Source organism: Nannobrachium achirus, assembly GCF_963921795.1.
Source record: "Nannobrachium achirus genome assembly, chromosome: 23".
Lineage (NCBI taxonomy): Eukaryota > Metazoa > Chordata > Actinopteri > Myctophiformes > Myctophidae > Nannobrachium > Nannobrachium achirus.
In genome coordinates this window covers 37,109,342-37,133,316 of record NC_137830.1, presented here as the reverse complement: position 1 = coordinate 37,133,316, position 23,975 = coordinate 37,109,342, and the positions used below count along the sequence as shown (strand labels likewise).

Sequence of the window (23,975 nt, the reverse complement as noted above, 5' to 3'; positions counted from 1 at the left end):
AGCTGAGTCTGAAATCAGGCTAGCCTAGTGGAGTAGAAGTTAACATATTGGAAATTGGATTTACTAAAGTAAAGTACAAATAATGAAATGAAAAAATGAAAATGAAAAACATTTCAATGACTAGCCCTCAGCTGTGTTTGGTCACAAATGTCTTTGCCAAAAAATTGCTGATCTACAAGCTTGTAGATCTGCTATTTTTTGACAAATGTTCCGCCCCAAGATAATGGATTTTGATTATCGTGATAATATCGTAAATCGCGATTTCTTTTGTCACAATAATCGTGAGATGAAACTTTCATATCGTCCCATCCCTACTCACGACTGAAATGTTTTGTTAGTCCACGCCACTCGCTCTCTGTTTCGCACCAATTGTTCCTGCTGTTCATAAAGCCAACAGTTGAGGAAATCGCAGATTGAGACTTTGAACATTTGCCTTTATGAATTAGAGGGGGTGGTTTTGTGGAAAATGCTTCTGAACATATTTGTTTGACCAACTCAAAATTATCTTTATGCAGGGTCCGGACTTTACTAGCCCACATGGGTTTGGGGATATACAGTATGCCTGATTTCATATTTGGTTACAAGCTAGTGTTCAATGTGCCCCCCCCCCCCCTCCCTGTGTAGCAGATCTACAAGCCCACAAAGCGCCATGCTGCCTGCCTTGCGACATGTTGTGAGCTACTATTTCATGAATCATCCTTTGAGGAAAAGCCAAGAGTTAGCCGAGAGACATAATGACTGATATAGTAGATCTACTGTACAAGCTCACATGAGTTGTGGATTGGCTATTTTCAATACTTCTTAAAAGTTTTTTTTCAATTTATTTATGAAAATTATCAGATTTTTTGTTATTATTAAAAAAAAAAAAAAGTTGGAATAGTTTTTAATTGATGGAAAGTTGTGATTTGGTAGTTTAAACTTTATAAAAATCTTTTGAAAGTGCAGGACATTTTTTTACTCGCGACCCACAAAAGAAAAAACGAACCTAGTTTGAAGTGAGCGGTGGATCCCCTCTCCCCCCCCCCCCCCGTGGGGACTAAAAGTGTGTGTGCGTGTGTGTGTGTGTGTGTGTGTGTGTGTGTGTGTGTGTGTGTGTGTGTGTGTGTGAGAGCATCCAGCAGTGTTGCAGCTCATGCTACAGACAAAGTTACCTACACACGCAGTCACGCATAGGAGACAGTGTTCCACCGCTCAAAAAAAACAAAACAATTTGGTTTCCGATCCAGCGTTTGGGAAACAGTGGTTTAATCCCTGCCAGCAGCACCCAGTAGGACCAAAGCCAGCAGTGAAAACCTCCGGCTCCCATGCAGTGAAATAAAACAACAAGTGTGAATGAAGCCTTGCAGAGAGACAGAGAGAGAGAGAGAGAGAGAGGACTGTGTGTACTCTACCATCTATGGGGGACGTTTTCAATCGCTGGCAGAGTCCCCGGACGTCCCCGTACGACTGCCCGATTTTGCTCAGGCCCTCGTTGCCTCGCAGCTCCATGAGCTCGCGCAGGTCTTTGAGCGTCACGCCAAAATCCGCCGCGTGGTTGCCCTCCATGGTCGAGTTCTTCACGCCGCTGTACGAGTTGTTCGACATTTTTCCTTCCTCGTCGGCGCCGCCGCCGTCGTCCGCCTCGTCACTTCTCTGCTGGCGCGGCGACGACTGACGCCGCTTCGGCTAGAGAAAAAAAACCAAAAAAAAAAACAACAACGATGGTGCTGAAGAAAACGGCGTCCTGGATGAATTAAAAAAACGACAAAAAACTTAAATCCGAGAGAGAGCGGCCGCCGCGATGGTGGTAGTTCCCATAAATGGCTTCCTGTTGGCGGGGAGGCCTTCAGACGCAGGCGGACGCCAGGTAGCGGGACTGGGATAGATCAAAGAAAGCCATTTCCTCCTCTCAGACACAGGCAAGACCAAATTCCCTTATTCTTTCATGTTGATGTTGACTTGAGGATCATCCAACGGAGCCAGGGAACAAACTCCTCCCCCACGCGCGCACACACACACACACGCGCGCACACACACGCACACACGCTCACGCGCACACCCGCCCGAGGATCTGGAAGACAAAAGGCATAACAGAAGGGAGACAAAATTAGTGTCTGCATTGCAACCACAGAAACAAGTTTTATCGTACGTGTAAACGCATGTTAACCACTTAAAGGCAACAGATAAGGGACAATTTCTGATATTTACATACAGTACAACCATTATGTTGTAGAGCGGTGGCTCTCAAACGTTTTGGTGTCAAGGACCGCCAAATTGATATGTATTTGGTTGCGGATCTGAAAAGGTTTGGTGCCAGGGACCCCCAGAAGAGAAGCTTCATGTTCAGAATATTTCAGAATTATATAAAAGATTCCAAACATTTTCAATATTTGAAAAAATAAATAAATTATAATTAATTAATTAATTAATAAATAAATAAAAGCACACATACATTACAAGCGTGTGTGTTTTTTTAATAGCCAACATATAGATGGTTAAATGATGAAAGACACTTATAGAATCAGGTCAAAATTCAAATGTTCACGATTTTTCAAAAATAGCAGATCTACAAGCTCGCAGCTGTGAGCTGTGAGCTTGTATATCTGCTATTTTTCAATAGTTAAAGCATAAAATAATGATACACAATAATGTGTACCCGTTCTGAATGGGTTAAAAACAAACGTGTTGTGAGCTTGTAGATCGGCCATGTTTGGCTAATATGGATGCTGAGGTTCAAGCGGTTGCATGTTAACGGTGTGATAATAATCTTGGCGATCTAGTGAACAAGTGGTAGTGGTGTATGTCAGACAGACTGCATCCCTTTCTAAAAACAGTACAGATGAACCTCTGGGTCACGGGGCGAGGGGCTACGAGGGCTACATGATACGCTACAACTCCGGCTACTCTTATTTGACGAGCAGCGTGGGAAAACGACCAACTCTTGGATGTTTTTGAACCCATTTAGGACTGAGACAAAATTCTACAAATCTTTTTCTGAAAAACCTATAAACCTTTCTATGTCATCGGTTCTAAAACCTTTTCATGTCAAGGACCCCCAAGATTGTGCGTTTGGCGCGGTCCGCCATCTCAAAGTATTTTGTTCCAGGGAGGGACCCTGAAACAAGCGGCCAGGTCTATGAAAATAAGCCCAATAGAAGCAACTAGGCTCAGTTCGGCTGTTTGAAAAAAGCAGATCAGCAAGCTCACAATGTGTCACATCGCGACACATAGTGAGCTTGTAGATCTGCCATTAAAAAAAAAGGGAAAAAAGTAAAATATTGTGTGTGGGGGGGTCGCTAGCACCACATATTTTCAGAAGGGGGTCTGTGACTCTGTGGACAAATAAATATGAAATCTGGGGGTCCTTGATATGAAAAGATTTGGGAACCACTGTTTTAAAAAAAAACGCCCAGGTGCCAGGGTTTCGACCTACTTCCTGGGCGTGGCCAGGAACAAGGTGAATACTCATTGGATTAAAGCAAACGGCGTGTCTGGAGAACCGCCAATCAAACCCACTCCACATTCCCTCGGTGGCATCAGCGATATACACGCTGCGGCTGAATATGAAGCCGATCAGTCGGGCGGTTATCAAGATACACGCTCACAGACATTTGTGTAACTTATAAATAGATGTATGAGGGATTTTCAGCACTAGACTTTGTCACACACACACACAGACACACACAAATTGTAATAACATCCAAGAGGACTATGTTTCTATAGCCTATTGTGATATGTTCTTTTGTCTGAGGATATTGCAGGTGGCTTTTCAAATGCATGACATGCCAGTGGACTGGAAAGGCTTGTAACATTATTACCCACACTACCTGCATATTGAGTGAGGGAATCTCAATAAAGAGCAGGAAACCAATCATTCTACGTATTAAGGCAGCCAGTCTGCTTCTTTTAGCATGGATTAGAACGCAATATCACAGGAATCATTCAGCCGCAGCACATTAATGCCAACATCCCGTATTAGGTTAGCTTTGAGATGCTCCAAGGAGGGTCATTATGACTTACTGACTTAACGTTCCAACTGCCAGTCATAATAGTACAGTAGCTCAGTCTGAATAATAGTGCTTCATTCCTTCACTATAGCAGTAGTTCTCAAAGTGGGGTCCGGGGGTCCCCAGGGGGTCCTTGAGTCGCTTCCATGTTGGAAAACCACTGAGCTACGTATAGACCTTTTTCCAGAGCGCTGCCGCGTAGCTGCGGTGTCGCCGGTGCACATAGGTGGCGCTAGGGATGGGACGATACGCGATATTATCGTTTATCGTGATAAAAAACACTCACGATGATCGTATTGTGGAGATGTAATTTATCGTGATATCGTCCTCCGTCATGCAATTCACCTTTTATTTGCCGAGCTGCATATCCAGTACCACTTAAACCTTCTATAATTGGTAAAAGGTACTTGTAATATACATACAAGCTCACAACGCGTTGCGACGCGATGCGTTGTGAGCTTGTAGATCTGCTATTTTTTTGGCAAATGTTCCGCCCCAGGATAATGGATTTTGATTATCGCAATAATATCGTAAATCGCGATTTTGTGTGTCACAATAATCGTGATATGACATTTTCATATCTTCCCATGATCCATAGGTGCCGCTTGACAGCGTTAGTTATAGTTGCCACTCTGAGAAATCGGTCAATAGGAGCAGGCACTGAATAGTAGAACAGAAGCTGTAATCTGGCATACAGTTGTATTCAATCCTCCAAACTCTCCACCATCACCAAACCACAGAAATCTCAGAGGCAAATATTGTACTTTAACTCCACTACAATTATTTGAAAACTTTAGTTACCGTAGTTACTTTGGAGATTTGGATTATTATTACAAAACATACAAGCTCACAATGTGTCACATTGTGACGCACTGGGAGTGTATGAAATGTCCCATTTCATAATGGGAACTTGTGAAATGGACCCCTTTTCCACTGACATGGCCCGACACCACACCACACCGCCCACTTGTGCCAGGTTTTCCACTACAAGGACCTAGGTAGAGTTGTGTGAAAGTGGTACTAAACGTGGTACTATAAAGTATCCAATCTAGAGTAGGTCTGAGCTAGGCCAAACACTTCATAATGACTGATCACTCACTGACTTTTCATTTAGACCACCAGGATATAGTTGCAATATATGATAATAGATTCTATTGTGTTAACCACTATTATAATCTATTATAATTATCATAGAAATACATTAATACTTTATAGTGTATCATAATCACAGTTATAATCCATTATAGTGTATTATAATTTAGGATAGTTGTAATACAAGTTGATATTGTATTATAATCACAGTTAAAAGGGTCAATTTGTTTCTTACCGATAGGGGTACTTTTGTGTAACGGAAAATGTAGATAGTTTTATGTGGTGCGGTGTGGTGTGGTGTAGTGTGGTATGGTGTGGTGCTAAAGCTGCAGTCGAAAAGGGGCTAATGAGTACTTTCTACTTATGGTACTTCAAGTACATTTTTTGATACCAATACTTTTGTACTTTGACTCAAGTAAATGTTTAATTCCAGACTTTTACTAAGTATTACTACATTGCCATATTGATACTTTTACTTAAGCAAAGAATGTGAGCACTTTTTCCACCACTGCTAGTGAGTACACAGTAGTGCCACTCGTACCGTTAAGCCCACAATGGTGGGTGAGCCGGGGCCAGCTGACTGATTACCTCAGGAAAAGCCTCCCGTTTAATCTAATTAAGACTTATCTGAGGCATCAGGGGGGATCCGCGCTGCTCTGCACAGAGGAGAGTCCATTCTAATAAGAGCTTTAATCAGCCTAACATGATAAGGCTGATTCATTCAACAGTGGGGAGGTCACGGTGGCATTTGGCACCCTGCTTTCAAGGGTCGGAGAAAACTGAGTAAGGGGCGCAAACAGTTTTAATAATGAACATCATTTTAAATCAATTATTTAAAAAAATAACAATCCATTTAGTCGATCATATAAAACAATTAGCATATCGCCTTTTCAAAAGCCCTCCTTTCTCACTGCCAATGTTCCAACACTTTACTGACAATCCACAGTCTTGCCAATGGCATGACGTGAACTTGGGCAGTAAAACTATTAGGGATGAGACGATGAAAATGTCATGATTATTGTGACAAAAAAAAATTGCGATTTACAATATTATCACAATATTATCACGATAATCAAAATCCATTAACCTGGGGCGGAACATTTGCCAAAAAATAGCAGATCTACAAGCTCTTACAAAAGATGGAATTGCCAAGAAGAGCCCCCATTGAGAGAGCCTGATGATACACGTAATACCTGTAAAACCCTATAGCTGACCGGAGAGTGGACCCCCATTCTAGCTAGGCCCCCTCCTGTTTTCCCTCTACACCAAATATCTTTGGCGAAAACAGCCCACCTATAAGCTCACAACGCGTCACATTGCGAACTAACTAAGTGTTACTGACCTTGTGTTGATCGGCTATTTTCTCTCAACTTTAGCCCCAGAACAGGGAGGGGATGCTAGGGAGGGTTCAGCTGGAGCGTCTGGTTGTGGCTACCAGACTGCATAAGTGTCCGTCTAGCTAGAACTTAGAACACACCCCAACTTAGGCCTGTCACAGTTATAACTTATTTAAGTTAATCGCAATTATTTAATCTGTGTAAAAATGCATGATGAATCTACCCAGCCAGTGAGGAGCACAATTGGTTGTGGTTGTGGAAGATATGGCCTGTTTTAGCCTAAGTACATTATTTCATTATAGGTACCTACCTACCTGGCATTTGTAAGTCATTTTGATGTGTATATTTCAATAATAGGCTTTGCATATTTATTCGTCATATCTGCCCGTGCTATTTTTGTTTACAAAGACTAAAATGCAATCAGAAATCTAAGTAGTATTTAATGTTCCAATTATACAATGTTCAATGCCAAAACGCAATTAAATCATTAAGCGCATTTATCTGCGCAAGCATTAATCATCAGCTACAATGTCATGACCGTGACACCCCTAACCCCAAACATCAAATACATCTCCCTGAATTGTGACTTAACTGCAACAGATGCAACACGAGAGGGGAAAACAAAACAATGTAGTCCTTTATGCACCACCTCCAGCTAGACTTAACGAACACTCACAGGCTTATTCCGTTGAGGATTCTTGGAAACTATTCTGTCACATGCTGAAACTGTATTTTGGAGGCCATCTGCCACGGAAAAAGCGACAGTATTTATTATTCATTACACTACATAATTGCAGGGTTGGGTGCATTTCTGAGGTGGCAGGGGTGGCAGAGAAGCCAATTGAGAAGGGGGGAAATACCTCTTGCGCTGGCCACAAGTTTAGGGTGAGGCCTTTTAACGAATGCCGAGGTCTCCACCAACAAGACATTTCACTTGGTGTTTTCTTATGGTAATCAGATGTGTAAAAAAAAAAGTGAAACTTTTACTGAGGCCGAAGTGGAACTAAACTACTTTTAGACTGCAAATGTCGGAAAGGGTTGAAAGAAGAAACCCGTCCGTCTCTGACTGTGCTCTGGTGTGAGTAATTCCTTGATTTATAGTTGGTTGACGCCAGTGTCGAGTGCCTAAAATAGTCAATCTACAATCTCCTCAATGGGTCATGAATGCACTGTGAACTTCAAATGTATCGTCTATTTTCGTATAATCTGGCCCTAAGATTCCAAATAACAACAACGCTGCCACTAGGGGTGGGATGATAACCGATATTATCCTATATCGGGATAAAAAACACTTGTATCGTGGAGATTCTATTTATCGTGATATTGTCCTCCGTCATGCACTGGGATCAATTCACCTTTTATTTGCTGAGCTGCATATCCGGTACCACTTATTCCCTCTATAATTGGTAAAAGGTACTTATAATGTTGGTACTTATAAAACGCGTTTTTGTGAGCTTGTAATCGCAATTTTCTCACAATAATCGCAATATGAAATGTTCATATCGTCCCATCCCTCACTGCCACTAATTCCAGTCAATTCAGTGAATTTCACCACATAATGTGGTGTATCCAGTGAATTTCTCACATCATGTTCTGAATGCCTTGTAGCTAAGTGGTCCCTCTAAAAGACAGTGATTCTCAAAATATTTGGCCTAGGACCGCCATTTGAAAATATTTTATGCCAGGGACATAAATATTCTGTCAGTCATAACAGAATTAGGGCTGGGATGCGATTCAAATTTTTTATCTAATTAATTACAGCCTCTGTGATTAATTAATCGCAATTAATCGCATTTTAATCGCACATTGATATTTGACCTGAGAAGCATTTTTTTCAAGTAAAACACATTTTGTTGTACGAGTGAATCAACAAGTGAGTTTTATAAATCTAAATTTCGCATCCACTGGGCCAAGCAAAGCGCTCTGATTGGCTACTTCTCCCTTTGCGTTTGTTGTCTCTTCTTGGTTGGTGCATCGCTATGATCGGTATGCCCGAAACTGAAGGTTCTGTGGTGTAAAAACTAAGTGCGATTAAAATGCGTTATTTGTTTTAATCGCGTTCATTTTCTGTAATTAATTAATCGCAATTAATCAGTTAAAGTCCCAGCCCTAAACAGAATATTTGCTAATATTTTTCAAAAAGAACAGACCTATAACTAGGGATGGAGGGAGCCCTAAACAAGGGTAGTTTGATAACCCGATAACAGATCTATTGAGTACCCGGTATCAATAAGCTTTGGGCTTATCAAGCTTATCAAGGCATAGCGGCCCATGATGATGATGCGATCAAGAAATTATTACAGTACTATCCATAATATAAAGCCATTTAACACTTATTGCACACTAATGAATGATTGCTCTAATAATATTTAATGATATATTTGTTACTTTAGTGAGTTTAGTCAATTGTCATCTTCATAGATGGTGGTCAGCCACAAACTCACAGTCGCAACAACTGGCCAATAAAAAAAGATATCAGTTATGTTCTGAATTTGTCGTCTCACATCTTTCCACAAAATATTAGAAAACGCTCAATAGTGGGCTCGATAAAAGCCCGGCTCAATAAGCAGGATCAATAAGGTGCTCATTATCAATAAAAATTAACAAGCTCCATCCCTACCTATAATAGACTGATGTGTTGTGAGCTTGGAGACTTTGCTATTTTCTAAATGCCCCAAAAAAAGTAATAGGGCCTGGAACGCCCTGAAAGACCCCTGCCCTGGGGGTCCCGGGGTCCCCACTTTGAGAACCATTGCTCTAAACACCTGGCATATTTCAGTTGTCCTGAATTCTACTACACAGGCAAAGTATAGGTTACACTTAAAGCTAAGAAAGCAGGTTCCTCTCCTGCCCCTCCCCCCCCCCCCCCCCCCCCCACACACACACACACACAGACGCCCCACCCTCACCCCACCCCCATGAGCGGCATCGCCAAGATGAAGGTGTAGTGCCAACATTTGCTCTGCGGTGACAGTTTCGGGTTGCGGAACAGGTCACATGTCACAACAAGTGGAAAATCATTGTGATTGGATCTCCAAGCCAACAGCTGGCGTCGGTACGGGTCGAACAATGACAGAGAGGGGCTTGTGTTTAACTGTTTGCACACACAGCAGCAACTGTTAACAACGCAGATGTATGGAGGGCTGGGGTGTGGGGGGGTTAGGGTTACCGAAAAACACAAAGGACTATAGTACCAAAATGAGACATTCTCTGACACAGCCGGAGAACACAGACAGACACAACAACCACCCAAAACAAGGGCTGTGGGAAAACGGAAGAGCGAGAGAGAGAGAGCGATTTACGAAGACGACAAAAGGTGGACATCTTAGCTATGTCCTACCCTACTATGTCTCAGTTATGTCCCCAATCCAGGAAACCCTCTGGCACTTTGGTGTGCTGCTATGTGCCAACAACACGATGGAAGTCAAGGATAGCGATTCCAGGGATCCCTCTACATTGGAGCTGCCGGAGGTGTGGGGTGTGTGTGTGTGTTGGGGGGGGGGGGGGGGGGGGGTTGTATTTTTAGCTTCCCCTAGACTTGCCCCCTCCCCCTCAAACACTGGCCGCCACTGAAGTGGGTCAGACCGTGTAAATGTGGAGAGGGTACATGCAGAGAGGCAGCGGCCAGGACTCCTTGTGCAAGTCTGGCATGTAGCTCTGAGAGGGGACTACTTCACACCAGAGGCTGGGAAGCTCTACATAGCTCTCTCAGCCACTGTCACCCTGCCAATTTAAACGGACGGGACGCATAGCACATACAGCAGCAGTCAGAGCAGAGGTGCCACACCCCCTCGGCACACTTCCTTTCTCCCCGTGATTAATTTCTAGGAAATACGAGGGGCGGCGCATCTGAAGAATAGTTCACAACTGCGTTTTTTGAGTACCACGGACGGCACAGAGTGACATGAATAGGGATGGGACGATATGACAATTTCATATCACGATTACTGTGACCAAAGAAATCTCGATTTACGATATTATCGCGATAATCAAAATATCCTCAACGTCCATTATCCTATGGGGCGGAACATTTGCCAAAAAATAGCAGCTCTGCAAATAAAAGGTGAATTGATCCCCACGATCAATTCACCACGATACGATTATCGTGGGTGTTTTTTATCACGATAAACGATAATATCGCGTATCGTCCCATCCCTAGACATGAAGTGAGACTTCGTCAAACCATTAAGAATGCAACGAGCTGCCTTTTATTCAGCGGTTATAATGCCCTTTTACCATCAGTAGTAGAGCCTGAACGAGCCTTAGTCAGGCTCTATTTAGTAGGACTACTGTGCTAGGTAAGTATTCTAGAATAAAGTGCCTCTAATCCAACCACTTTGAAGCTGAGAAGCCCTCTGGGTTCTTTTGTGATCCGTAACACTCCACACAGTGTGGCTGTGTGGCCTGGGTTCTGCTGGCCTGCCAGCCATTTGATGCACCACTGTGACCTTGCCGTGCCCCCGCTACTATTCCAATATCATCGTGACTGTATTATTGAGTTTCCCAAACGTTGGGTCGGGACCCATTTTCATGGGTCGCAAGTAAATAACAGTAAAAATAGATATATTATTTCAAAAGATTTGCAAAAATGTTAACATTTTTCTTTTTTAATATATATTTAATTAAATCGATTACTTTGATTATTGTTGCACCCCTTTTTTACAACAGACCAACTGATTGACCAATCAGAATTGAGTATTCAACAAAGCTCAGTAATAAGGATTACATAGAAGCACCTGGATTTATTAGGCTTTCAGACAGGGAAAACTGCAGTTGGGACAAATCTGATCCACTATTATTAGAAGCCCCATTGTGCTTGTAGATGGGTAGTGTGTCTGAATACAAATTACTTTTGATGGCCTGGCGATATTTAAAGAATCTCAACACTCGCATGATTGGCTGGATCACAGAATAAAGAAATGAGGAAATATCCATTCCAGAAGACTATCTTCAATTAACCTCTTAAGCCCTAATTAGAGAATGTATCCTATTATTAAATTATAATGACCTGCCCAAAATAGGGAAGCACAGTTGGAAGCTGGCAGCATTGCACGCCTGGCTGGCAGAGCTAAATGACAACTTGATGTTTTGTCACAAGTACCCAGTGGTGAAAACCAAGTATGAATGTCTTAACAGAAAATTGCTTAGTTAAGCCAGATCAAATTAAAACTCTACCACCTTACTTAGTCACAGCCAATATATTACTCCATTGGTTCTCAAAGTGGATTCCAGGGACTTTGTGGGTTCCTTTATGGGGGTCTAAATTGACCCATTCAGGTCTGTAACTCTGACAGTGTACAAATGGAACCAAATGAACCCTGTTGGGTTCATTTGGTTCCATTTGTACACTGTCAGAGTTAAGGGGAGACCGCAAATCTATAACAATAGCAGTGTGTTCTGAAACAGCAAATTAACCTTAACTGCTCTTTACTGCTCTTGGATCTTAGATGCCATTTTGGGTTCAATGGGCTAGATTGGGGAGCGAGGCAAGTCCAAAGACAGAAATCACATGTAACACACCAATGAGAGTAAATAGCACCATCATTACAATGTGCTTAACAGTACTGCAGCAGACTATATTTAGCCTTCAATGATAGTTTACATGGCTTGAATGTCACCTTAGATTAATAACCCACAATGGCTGCTTGCTCCTTATATAAACAATACTTCTGCTACAAAGGAGCTTACAGCTGAACATTGACTGAGGGTTGCATGGGCCGATAACAAATTATTCCTAACTAATAAAATGCATTATAAGAACAATCAACTTCTTTAATATATTATGTCACAAATGTCTGGTACAAGGGCATAGCCTAGCCTACATTTAATTGATTGAGGAGTGGAGCATGAAAGTGAAATTAATGGGCCTATTAAGCATCTGGGAGGGGACTGTGTATATGATGGGTCAGGAGGAGTTGAAAAGCTTTTCACTGCCTGTTAAGAGCAAGCATTACACTGTACAGATTATAGTTGAGTGAAAATGCAGATGCCACGCATTGGAAGGAACGGTGATCTATTTTTATTTTTTAAGTAGACCATTTTTTACAATTTTTTTCTCCCAGTTTAGTCGTTCATACCATTTTTACATCTGGAGACTCCCGTCCTGGACAGGCTGCAGACTCAGATCTGAACCCATTTGATTTGGCGTTAGGGACCCGTTGCGACCGCATGCTCTTGCTGACATTGACCACGAGTAGGCTATGACCCCACGACGTTCTGCATGAAAGGCGTATGCTCTAACCACTACTGTGACTGAGTAGCTGCAGATCAGAGATGGGTTCTTTGAATGTTTTTTTCATAAAGCCTGTATCTGCATAAGCTTAAAGGAGTAGTTCACCCCCAAAATGACTTTTTTTCTATTGATTACTCATGCCATGGAGACTAGAGTTCAATAATATATTTGATTCGAGTAAATTTACCCCCATTGATTCCGGATGGGGACCCGTTTCGAACGGGTCCCCATCCGGAACGAATGGGGGTAAATTTATTGTTATCACATTTTTGTCTTAGGAATGCGACAAAAAACTAAAAATATTATTGAACTCTAGTCTCCATGGCATGAGTAATCAATAGAAAAAAAGTCATTTTGGGGGTGAACTACTCCTTTAATTAAAACAATAAAATGCTAGGGCGGCCCTAGCATTGTCATTATGCCACTGCCAGTGTGGCTGCCATGGTGCCTCCTCCAACTCCTCGTGTTCAGCATTCCCCCGGTGACAGGTGCCAGTGCCACCCCCAGCCCGTACGAGCACGTACAGTGACAACACTCCCCCTCCCCACCCGGCTTCCCTACCCCGAAAACGGCGATTTGTGTTTGTATACAAGCTCAGCCAAATCAGATGCACCACGGTGGATTCGGACTCCTAGACAGTAATGTACAAGTACTTTAACCCGCGCCAGCCGGTCAGCCTATATAATATTAGTTTAATAGAAAACAAGTACTCTTAAGCAAGTGTGATGAGGCTGCTGAAACTCTAGTGGTTTTCTCCTAAGGGTGGCGTTGTCTACCAATTTAATTAGGACAAGAACTAACCAGCTGAACCACACTAACCCGTCAGAATATCTTGCTTCTAAGACATTTCCATAACAATTTACAAGAAAGCCAGAAGGACAAGCTATCAGCTTCATTACGAGCCACAGAATATCACTAGCAAGCCAATCAGAAACCGCATACAGTACAGAAACACAAAATAACAGTGAGCCACCTTAAACATCCAAGAATGTGATGCGCTGTGAGCTTGTAGATCGGCTATTCTTCAAGCTATTCATATAAGTTCTACAAGCTATGCAGATCAACAAGTTATGCTAATAGCTTGTAGATCTGCCATTTGAGCTTGTAGATCGGCTATTCTTCAAGCTATGCATATAAGTTCTACAAGCTATGCAGATCAACAAGTTATGCTAATAGCTTGTAGATCTGCCATTTTCGCAAATTGTTTTGCAAAATGTTGTCATTCTTTAACTTAAAGGCCCCAAATAGAGATGCCAGGTGGCAAAGTGTCTAAAAAGGCGTGGGCAAACTGGGCATGTGGAAATAATGAAGGATATGTGACATCTGTTAATGTCATCTAGAAAGAATAGAAATGGTTCAAACATTTAGCAAACTTAATTTCAATTAGCCCAAATTGTGATCAGGCGATTATGTAATAACTGACAGGGCCTACATGAAGCTCAAACATTTACCTACAGTAAGTATCAGGAAAGGGCATTTCTGTCAGCTGCTAACCTGGTTGAGTGACAGCGACAGTTTGGGTTCAAAGGCCTCAGATGCAGCCATAGATTGTGTTACTGTTGGGTTTGAGTGAATCATTAAACACGCTAAATGTAGCAAACAGCACAGTCTATCCTATATCAGTGAGAATTGCCTGAACTTCGAAGAATATTTCCCAAAATAGCTTTTTTTCAGAATTGTGACCGATTTCTATCACAGACCAAAATCAGTATCATCACTATATAAAGAGCCACACATTTCAAAATTATTATTTAATGTGAATGTTCTATCATCAGGCATTGACACTAAGGCTTGCCCACCTGCCCCCGGCAAGTAAATACATGTCAGGGCAGGTGAAGTTTGCTTTCAGGTTGCCCGACTGGGCAAGTGCTAATTTGAGAGGGGACACAAACGTCTATAAACACAACACGGGATATCTGTCTAAGCACCTGCACGTGGCCAGTGCGATCTGTCTTCTGGTCTGTGGAATGTAAAATAGAGCACTATTTACCTAAATGTGCTGTTTTTACTGTGGCTACTGTGTGAAACCATAGACATATTATAATCATAGCTACAGTATGTAGGTATTTGGAGGTATTGAGGTGTGACATTTTTTATCGCACAGGCCCAGAAAGTAAAGAAATAAGAGTTACATTAAGCGGTAATTCAAATCTTTACCTATCATTTTATAATGGACGATTTACTTTTCGGGCAAGTGGGCATGACCTTTGGGCAAGTAGTACATGACCTGTACTTGCCCGATGGGCAAGTGCCTCTGAGACCTTAGTGTCAACCCCTGTATCATGCATCGATAATTGTTAATTGCTTATGTTTTTACTACATGATTGTATCATAGTAATAACATGATCAATAAACAATCAAGACTGATTCATAGTGACCATTTGTTTATCTGGTGGACAAAGCTTGCAGCAGATTATACCCACGCCACACCACGTACATCCTAATTACTGTTCCACAAAGCCGCAGTCTTAAACTATCGGACACAAGACGTGTTTTATTAAAGTGACAGGACAGCATTAATTATCTCAAAGCTCATAAGTGATTACAGAGAGACAAGGCTGGCCTGGCAGTGCAACAAGCTGGGTGCCATTTAATTGGATAAGGATGATCCCTTCGGTGCTCGGTGACTGCACTCACGCCAACATGGAAGCTTTGCAGGTAATAACGTTAGTGAATGAGAGGAGCGATGTAATGGACCGGCTAGCCATATCACGTCGGATCTATAGCACATGGTTTGCTTGTTTAGGAAAATGTAACAACACTATGTGCCGGGAAATTGGAGTGGAACGTATCAGCATTGCGCCACACTATAGAGTGTACTTTCCAGTTTCCATGTTGCAGTAGAGTTGTCCCCTTTACCAACATTGCAGCAAGAACTAAGTACCAACATGCCAACTTGCCTGGTGAAACAGATAAGTCAAGTAGTTGCTTTTGATAAGGCAGACAAACAGCATTATGTCTGGCCTCGTGGAGAGATATAGTACAAACATTACTGGCTTAAGAGACTGACATTATCTTAACTGATTTACTTGTCAACTGAATAGATTCATGACAGGGAGATTTCGTCAACTGCAAAACCCTAGGCTATCAACTTAAGAGCAAGTAATGTTCAATGTCTGTAATGTAAGTATGCATACAAGCTAGTAGCCTTTCACTGACTGTAGGCTAGTAACGTTTTCCAGAGATCACTTTTTAGATGTTTGCTACTATGAAATTGAATTGAATATTTTGGCTTAATGTTTTAGGTTAGGACTTAAGACGAAGGTCGCACAATGAAGCCATACTGTTACTTTGTGCAACAAACATTGCATTCCCATTAAGTGACCTTTATTAGTGCTACTCCTGACGAGCATCTGTTTTGGTGGATTTGGCAACACCTGTTGTGACTGGTGGTCGTTTCATAATACAGATGGCAGGGTTACAATGGAAGTGTTACACTCCCACACAAACCACTATGGATATACTGCTACTGATGGTCCACTACCAGTGGGGCTGCAGGTGTAATGACTGAAGAAATCATCCAATTCAAAATAATCATAAGCATGTGTCGCACGGCTCGTGCCTCGCCAGCCTTTGATGTCTGCTTGCCTCTTCAAGACAAGTGTCACATGCTAGACAGTGACCCAACCATTCTGCATTCCACCGTGCACGCATACGTCATCTCCTCGTGCGTGCACATACATAAAAAATGTATATTTTCCAGGAATGGGTGACGTCACAAGCAGCACCAATGGAAACGAGTACAATCGCTCACAGAACGTGATCACATTGAATGGCTGTTGGTACAACAAACGTCTTCAGGAAGTCCAGGAGTGGGTTTTCATTACGTTTCGAGTGGAACGGAGCTCGAATGAGAGGTATGAAAACTGATTGACATGTCTGTCCATCATATAAGTATGTGAAAACAGTCAGGGTTGTTGTAGCTATATTGTTGTGCAATATAAAATACATGTACAATGTATTAAATAGGAAAACAATTCAACACCAAAGTATTGAAGAAATGTTAAACCTGTTTCAGCCCAATACATTGCGTTTGAGATTGTTGAGGAGGCCATTATGTCAACTGACTATTTTGTCAGCATTCATTCATTTGGGGTCTCGGAAGTTCACATAACTCCACTCGGCCCCCCTTCATGCACATGGAGGGGCATCAGGCTCCACCACAGGACTGGTGTCACTTGGCAAAAAGAGAAGATAAGATCTACAAGCTCACAGAGGTCTTACCTTTCTGGCAAGCAAGCAACACCATCGTACTGCAGAGTATAATTAGGCTCTAACCGAGCTAATTGACGAGAGTGGCATGGGTTTCAACAGATAACGTCAGTCCCCTGGTGCCGGGTGACATTGAACTTCATTTTAGCACATTCAACCTCCAACGAGTGTCCACCGTCTATCTGTACAATATCGCCGATATATCAGTATAGCATTCGCCAACGACCCGGTCTGTGCAACAAAGGGGCTTCAGAACCAACTGTCAAGTGCGACAAGTTCTTGCTGGCAGAGTCCTGGTACTTGGTATACTAGAGCCAGACCAGTGATGGTCATTAACGGTCAGGGTCAATGTATCTGATAACACAGCGAAGAGACGAGGCCCCCAGGGGGCCCCATCCGTCCGTCCATCTTTTCACCTCCAAGATTTATAGAAAACAAGGAGAAGCCACCAAATCAATGTCAGTCTATGCGGGATCTGTCATGTGTGTGTGTGTGTGTGTGTGTGTTTAACCACTTCAACCCCTATAGTACCTACAATGTGACCAGGGGCCTCCCATGGCTATGCACTCAGGGCTCAATAGGCCAGTGGTTCTCAAACTTTTTTTTATTATGTCAAAGACCCCCAAATTGACACTTATTAGCCCAGGGACCCCCATTTGAAAATATGTGCCAGGGGGCTGCCATAAGAGAAGATGTTTATGGCTCTAGCAGTGATTCCCAACCATTTAAATTTCAATGACCCCCAGTGTGACTTGCATTAGGCTACGGACCCCCATTAAATGGCATTTCTATCTCTGGGACCCCAATTTATATTGTAAAAAACAATGTTAATTTAACTCTGAGAGTGTACTCTCTTGAGTTACAGACCCATTAACTGTCCATTTGGTTCCTAACTATCATTTAGCCGGGGACCCCCTGGTCTGGAACTCTCTCAAGGACTCCTGGGGGTCCCCGGAACCCACCTTGAGAACCAATCCACTAGAAGACACAGTAGTATTTCCCTCTGCACCGAACCAACTTCACCCCCCACCCCAAAACCAACCTACTACAAGCTCACGACGCGCGTCCAAGCTCACGACGAGCTGCTGTTTTTCGCCAAATGTTCGACCACCAAGAACACGGCGCTGCCTGGCTGGCTGGGGGGTCCGTCCAGTCCAGGTCCAGTCAAAGTAGGGTGGGTTGTTTTGTTGTTTAGGTTTTAGACGTGAAGCTAACGCAGTTAGCTTTTGCTAGTTCTTCTAACCGACCGACCGACCCCGAGGAAGAAACACATGCAAGCCCGCTGAACTCTGTCTCTTCTCCCCCAAAACAACCGTCGTGTCGCCAAAAAAAACACCGACTCAACCACTCCAACATTCTGAAATGCACAGATAAAAAAATACAAAAAAAAAGCAAAATACTTACTCCGTTTCTCTGAAATAATAAACCAAAACCCCGGGGGATTCTCCTCCTTCTTTCCTTTTCCCTTCTTTCTTTCCTTTAGGTCTCTCTCCTCCTTTCTTTCCAGTCTTTCACTCTTTCTCCCCTCTCTCTCTCGCTCCCCCTCGGTCTCTCTCTCCTCTCCAGTAAGGACTAGTCTCTCTGCCAACGATGTGAGGTGGAAAGAGGCCCCGCCCAGCCGCGCTGTCACAACACCGCTATGGAGGGGACCTGTCATGTGATGCACCGCCGTCAGGGAGGATGGGCAGCCCGACCCGCATGGGGTGCCTTTTACCCGACTGCAAGACAGCGGTGGTGGAAAAAGTAGTCTACTCAAATTACTTTTTTTTGTGTGCAAAAAACCGAGGGGAAAAACGTGTTAAAAAAATAGAGGGTATGCGTGTGACATCATCATCATTCCCGGAAGGTATGCGGGAACGCCTACTGAGTGGCAAAAAGACTTTCTGGCCTTAGCTCATACATCCAAACAGAAAAGACCTATCTGATTACATTAAGCGACGTTAAATGACGTTAAACTCACTTTGGCACTCACGTCGCCACTCGATTTGCCATTCACTTTATGCATGCGCCCAGTGTTGCCGTGGTCTTGGGTCGCGCGCCCCTGACGACCCATATCTTTTCTGAGCCAGGGTCTCGCACCCCCCCCCCCCCCCCCCCAAGATCACACCTCGACAACTGTTTTAACAAAGAAACAAGCCTATATGCATATCAATAGACCTGTAGGTGTTGAGCGACGTTCGCGACCCCCCAAACATTGAATCACCATTGCGCCACTGCATGCGCCATGCACATACCCTCTATGTCCAGGCATGTCTGGGCCTGGGGCTTAAGTAAACTAAAGTGTGGCCTACATCTGGCCTTGAATTGATATGCCTACATCTTGGTACTTATACGTTTATTGTACGCCCAGGGTCCCATTGGTCAAGTTTCGCAGGACACGCTGGAATTGGCTAGCGGGGCACTTGATGATATTAACTCACAAATAGCACCGCTTACTTCAAACTAGGTGTGAAGTATAAGATTGTGTGCCGTGATTTTTCCCCCCTAAGACATGATGATCAGGTATTATATAGGCCTACTAGGAGGAAGATATTTTCAGAAAAAGTGTACAGAAAGTGTTAAAATTCGTTTTTTATGTGGACACACCCACCAGTTCATTATTTATGCCTGGTTGTCAGGTGGGTGGTGACCAAGCTGAAGTTAGCCTCACCCACAGTGTTGGTATGGTAAAAGGGGAGGGGATGAGATTATGATGTCATTAACTCAGTGTTTTTTGATCGGGCCATTTGATTCAGAGGCTTTCCGCTTTCAGGAAGAAACCAAAAATACACATGGAAGACAATTTGCCCATTCTAACCCCACCAGGAGTAATGTTAACTCCATAGACACATACAAAACAGAAAAAGTACAAAACTATGGCACCACCTCTTTAAATAGAAGATCGACAAGCTGAGCTCACAATGCGTTGCGGATCGTCTTTTTCAAAGAGCCGTTAAAGTGGTTAGACGGATATTTATGCTATATTACCGTCCGAAACTAATCTTGCTGGGGACCTCCCCTCCCACTCAAGTAGGCTACTGCACACAGTAACATACTAAAACACCTCAACATACGTTTATTATAGGTTGATCTCATAGCCTATCTAGGGTACATTGTCACTCGCTATTTCTATTTTGAATATCAAAGATTGCATACTATTATCATCATTATCATTATAGTCAGTGCATTAGCAGGGCCCCACTGTATAGTTTAAAAAGTGCCTAGCGGTGGAAGGTCGAAGGCAAAAGCTACCGCACGACAACGGACCCTGGTGTAGATCCCCATTGGCTTAGCCAGCATATCAGTCGCCTGTGGAAACGGTTACGTCATGACCTCTCTCTCTCTCTCTCTCTCTCTCTCTCTCTCTCTCTCTCTCTCTCTCTCTCTCTCTCTCTCTCTCTCCCCGTCGCACTTATAATACGGGGTTTATTCAGAGATCAACCTCTCTCTCCCCTCTCATAATATGATAGGCTGCAGGCCGCTAATAAAGGCACCTCAGTCGGTTGACACTTGCCAGTGCATCATTTTGTTGCACTGCTCGTGTGGAATATGAAGTCCACCCTGCACAACACTAGTCTTCCCTCGGCGCCTAATCAAACCTGACGTCACTCTTTCCATGACGTAGCGCTTCTCTCTCTCTCTCTCTCTCTCTCTCTCTCTCTCTCTCTCTCTCTCTTTTTTTTTTCTTTTTCTCTCTCTCTCTGCCTGTATCCTTTGTGATTCTTTTGCAGCCGTGTTGGCATAATCTCTCTCTCTCTCTCTCTCATATCTCTCTCTCTCTCCCTCTCTCACACACACACACACACACACACACACACACACACACACACACACACACACACACTGCTGTTGCTGTATACACAACTGCCTCTTTCTTGGCAATGAATGAATCGCCATGCTTTATATTCTAAGCAGAAACATACTGTTTTTCTTCTCACCCTTCCACTGTCATTATCTCTCTCTTTCGCTTTGTTGCACGCAAAAAAAAGTAATAATTGCTTTATAATGACACAATAAAGATTGAACAATATAGATTAGCACATAGATAGCCATGACTCAGGAATGGCCAAAGAGCCTATGCCTCATCATTTCTGTGCAGCAAACTCTCACAACCAATCACTGGTGGACAAAGTACTCGACCCCATAGCCTACTTGAGTCAACGTAGATTGTCCTGGTCAAATACCAAGACAAGCATTCCAAAAAAAAAAAAAAACGAAATACAAAATCTAAGATTTTCCAAAAATGCTGAGTTTCCAGAAAACCTCCAGAAGGCTTTGTGAATTGTCTTTGAAATGTAATAATGTAATGGAGTGAAAGTACAGACATTCATACAATGTACATAAGTACATAAGTACTATAACAGACTCAAGTAATTACAGTAGGCCTATACTTCGTTACTGTCCACCACTGCAAGTAATGTTTGTACAGAGACTGGATGGCCAAAGTGGTTTTATCGATCTGTTACGTTTACCCTGTATGTATTGATCCATGATATGACTCGGCTGGACACCTGCTTACAAGAGGTTAAGATGCTATTTTCTACTTTCTAAGATACAATCTAGCACAGAAGATTGAATTCTGATTATGTGTATGGCCTTTACACAAGGTCAGGACATCCTCCGAACACCCTGCATGACACAAACAGACAGTATAAACAGTAGCAATTCAAAAACTATTAATTTACAGTGCACAAAGGGCTACATAAAATCCAAACTACCACCTTTATGGTCTCGATCAGAACCATAAAACTTGCTTGAGTTGCTGCAATGTTCCTGCAAAAACGTGGCGTACAATGTTGTCACCGAACGGATTGCCATTCATGGTGAACAGCAGGTTATGAGAAATGTGATTTTGAAGAAATATTGTCAGTTTATGGCTGTACGCAGGGACACGAGTGGTGGTAGATGATAAACAGAAAACAGCCCCACTTGGGTTTAAACCACAGTGTAATATACTTGCTGTCTCGACATAATGGGATTTATCATTAACGCGCAACGGCAGCTCCGACTGCACGGCAACCAGAGTCCTGTTCTGCCTCTCGAGACTCGTAGCAAACATGGGAGAAGTTCAATGTGCCGACAAATCCTGTGTGCGCAAATTAAGTTAGGAAACATCAAATCTGAACTTCAGAGTCACAACGACATAAAGGGAAAAAAAGGATAGATAGATAGATAGATAGATAGATAGATAGATAGATAGATAGATAGATGAAAGGACGGACACTGGACGGACAGACAGACACATATGGATTTGCACGGTAACATGGTAGTATGAATTTTGACCAGTGAATATATTGACCAAGCCGCTCCTATCAAAACAAGCGTCTGGAAAATCCATGGTTCCTTTCCTGGAGAGTGAGGTCATATAGACGGGTTTCTTGTTTACAAACATTGAGACTAAATGCACAGCTGACTGTATCATCTAATCAATTCCGTCCAATCCCCAAACTTGTTGTTTTGGGGAGCGCTGGTTTCATTGGCTAATTTTGGTACGGACCCTGCGCACGCATCTAGTTTTATCAGTGTAACGTGGACCAGAAACCCGTCTATAGGGTGTGTGATAAGCACCGTATGACCTCCAGTGAGCTTCCAAAAACTCTTCACGTGTCTGTCAGTCAATCCACTGCCAGGCAATGAACTTTGAAACCCATGCTCATCACTCTACGACTGCATGGTTCTTCAACAGGAGTCCTAGGATGTCCTCAGAGCAGGGGGGCTCCAAATCCTTGTGTGACTGTGTGATTTATTTGACCTATTCTGGGGGGCATCATTCGCCGAAAAAATCTGCAAGCTCACAATGGGTTGTGACAGCAACAGTTTAAGTGAATGTGAATTAATCGCACAAAATAAATGTGTGTAAGGACTTGAACAGTCCATACTTCAGAAGCTCCTGAACACGCACGCACGCACACACACTCACACACACACACACACACACACACACACACACACACACACACACACACACGCACTTGCAATTTCCCAGAATTGCATCTTTCTAGTTAAGCAAATATTCCAGGTTCGATTCCCGGCTCCTCCTGGCTGTGCGTCAAAGTGTCCTTGAGCAAGACCCCTGACTGCTGCCGATGAGCAGGCTGGTGCCTTGCATGTGTAGCCCCCACAGTTAGTACCAGCCATGAACCAGCGACAACAGCCCTGCTAATCGGGCTCAGCCCTGTTAGCACGACTGGTTGTGCGTTGGACTGGTGAGTGGGAGTCCCGGGTTCAATCCCTGCTTCCGCGCATCACTACAATCTGGCGTTGTCGGCAGGATGAGGAGCGTGATATCCTCGCGTGAGGGACAGGTCCACGTTGTGTGCGGCGGTCCGCGGCGTGAAGTGTGAAGCGTGAGGGTGCGCTCCAAAGATCAGGCGGGTGATTGTAGCCCCCACAGTTAGTACCAGCCATGAACCAGCGACAACAGCCCCGCTAATCGGGCTCAGCCCTATTAGCACGACTGGTTGTGCGTTGGACTGGTGAGTGGGACTCCCGGGTTCAATTCCCGCTTCCGCGTATCACTACACATGGTTCCCTACGCCATCGGTGTGTGATTGGGTGAATGTGAAATACATTGTAAAGCGCACTTGGATTTTGGAGAAAAGCACCATATCGTCACTGTCGGGCAGAAACCTTTCATCTCCAAGTTTCAAATAGTATGTAGTATGTATTATGTATGTTTTTTTTTCGTAAAGTAAAGCCCTGCTTCACCATACAGGGCTGTCTTACAAAAGTAGTGAAAACAGCCGATCTACAAGCACACAACGCCTCGCGGTGCGAGGCGTTGTGTGCTTGTAGATCAGCTGTTTTCACTAGTTTAGTTCATTTTTTAAATGATGAATACAAAATGAACGGTTTTGGACATACAATGTTTCCACCCGACAACGACGATATAAATGCAGTCCATTCAACAGTTACCATCACATGAACCTGTGGTGATCACATGAATCTGTGATGACATTATGATTAATCTGTGGTAGTGACCACATGGAAAATGTGATACTGTATCAGCATTCTTTCTCACCAAGAGGATCTTGACAACTGTGGACCCTGAGCCCTGGAGTAACGATCAAACAGAAAATAGAGAGAGATGGAGAAAAGAGGGGGGATGGGCAATAAAGAGTGTACCTCCTCCTGAGC

At 43.3% G+C, this 23,975-nt stretch overlaps 1 protein-coding gene across 2 annotated transcripts in view; it reads right to left on the bottom strand.

The window, feature by feature from the left end:
- Positions 1-18,403, bottom strand: part of LOC308309095 (plasma membrane calcium-transporting ATPase 1-like) — a 104,564-nt gene extending 86,161 nt beyond the window's left edge. For both annotated transcript variants that reach the window (XM_080754560.1, XM_080754561.1), the window contains exons 1-2: positions 18,264-18,403; positions 1,392-2,050 (exon numbers count right to left, since the gene is read on the bottom strand). In XM_080754560.1, the coding sequence (XP_080610686.1) occupies positions 1,392-1,584 (193 nt within the window). In that variant the 5' untranslated portion in view covers positions 1,585-2,050; positions 18,264-18,403. The remainder of the gene's footprint in view (positions 1-1,391; positions 2,051-18,263) is intronic.
- Positions 18,404-23,975: the final 5,572 nt, after the last annotated feature.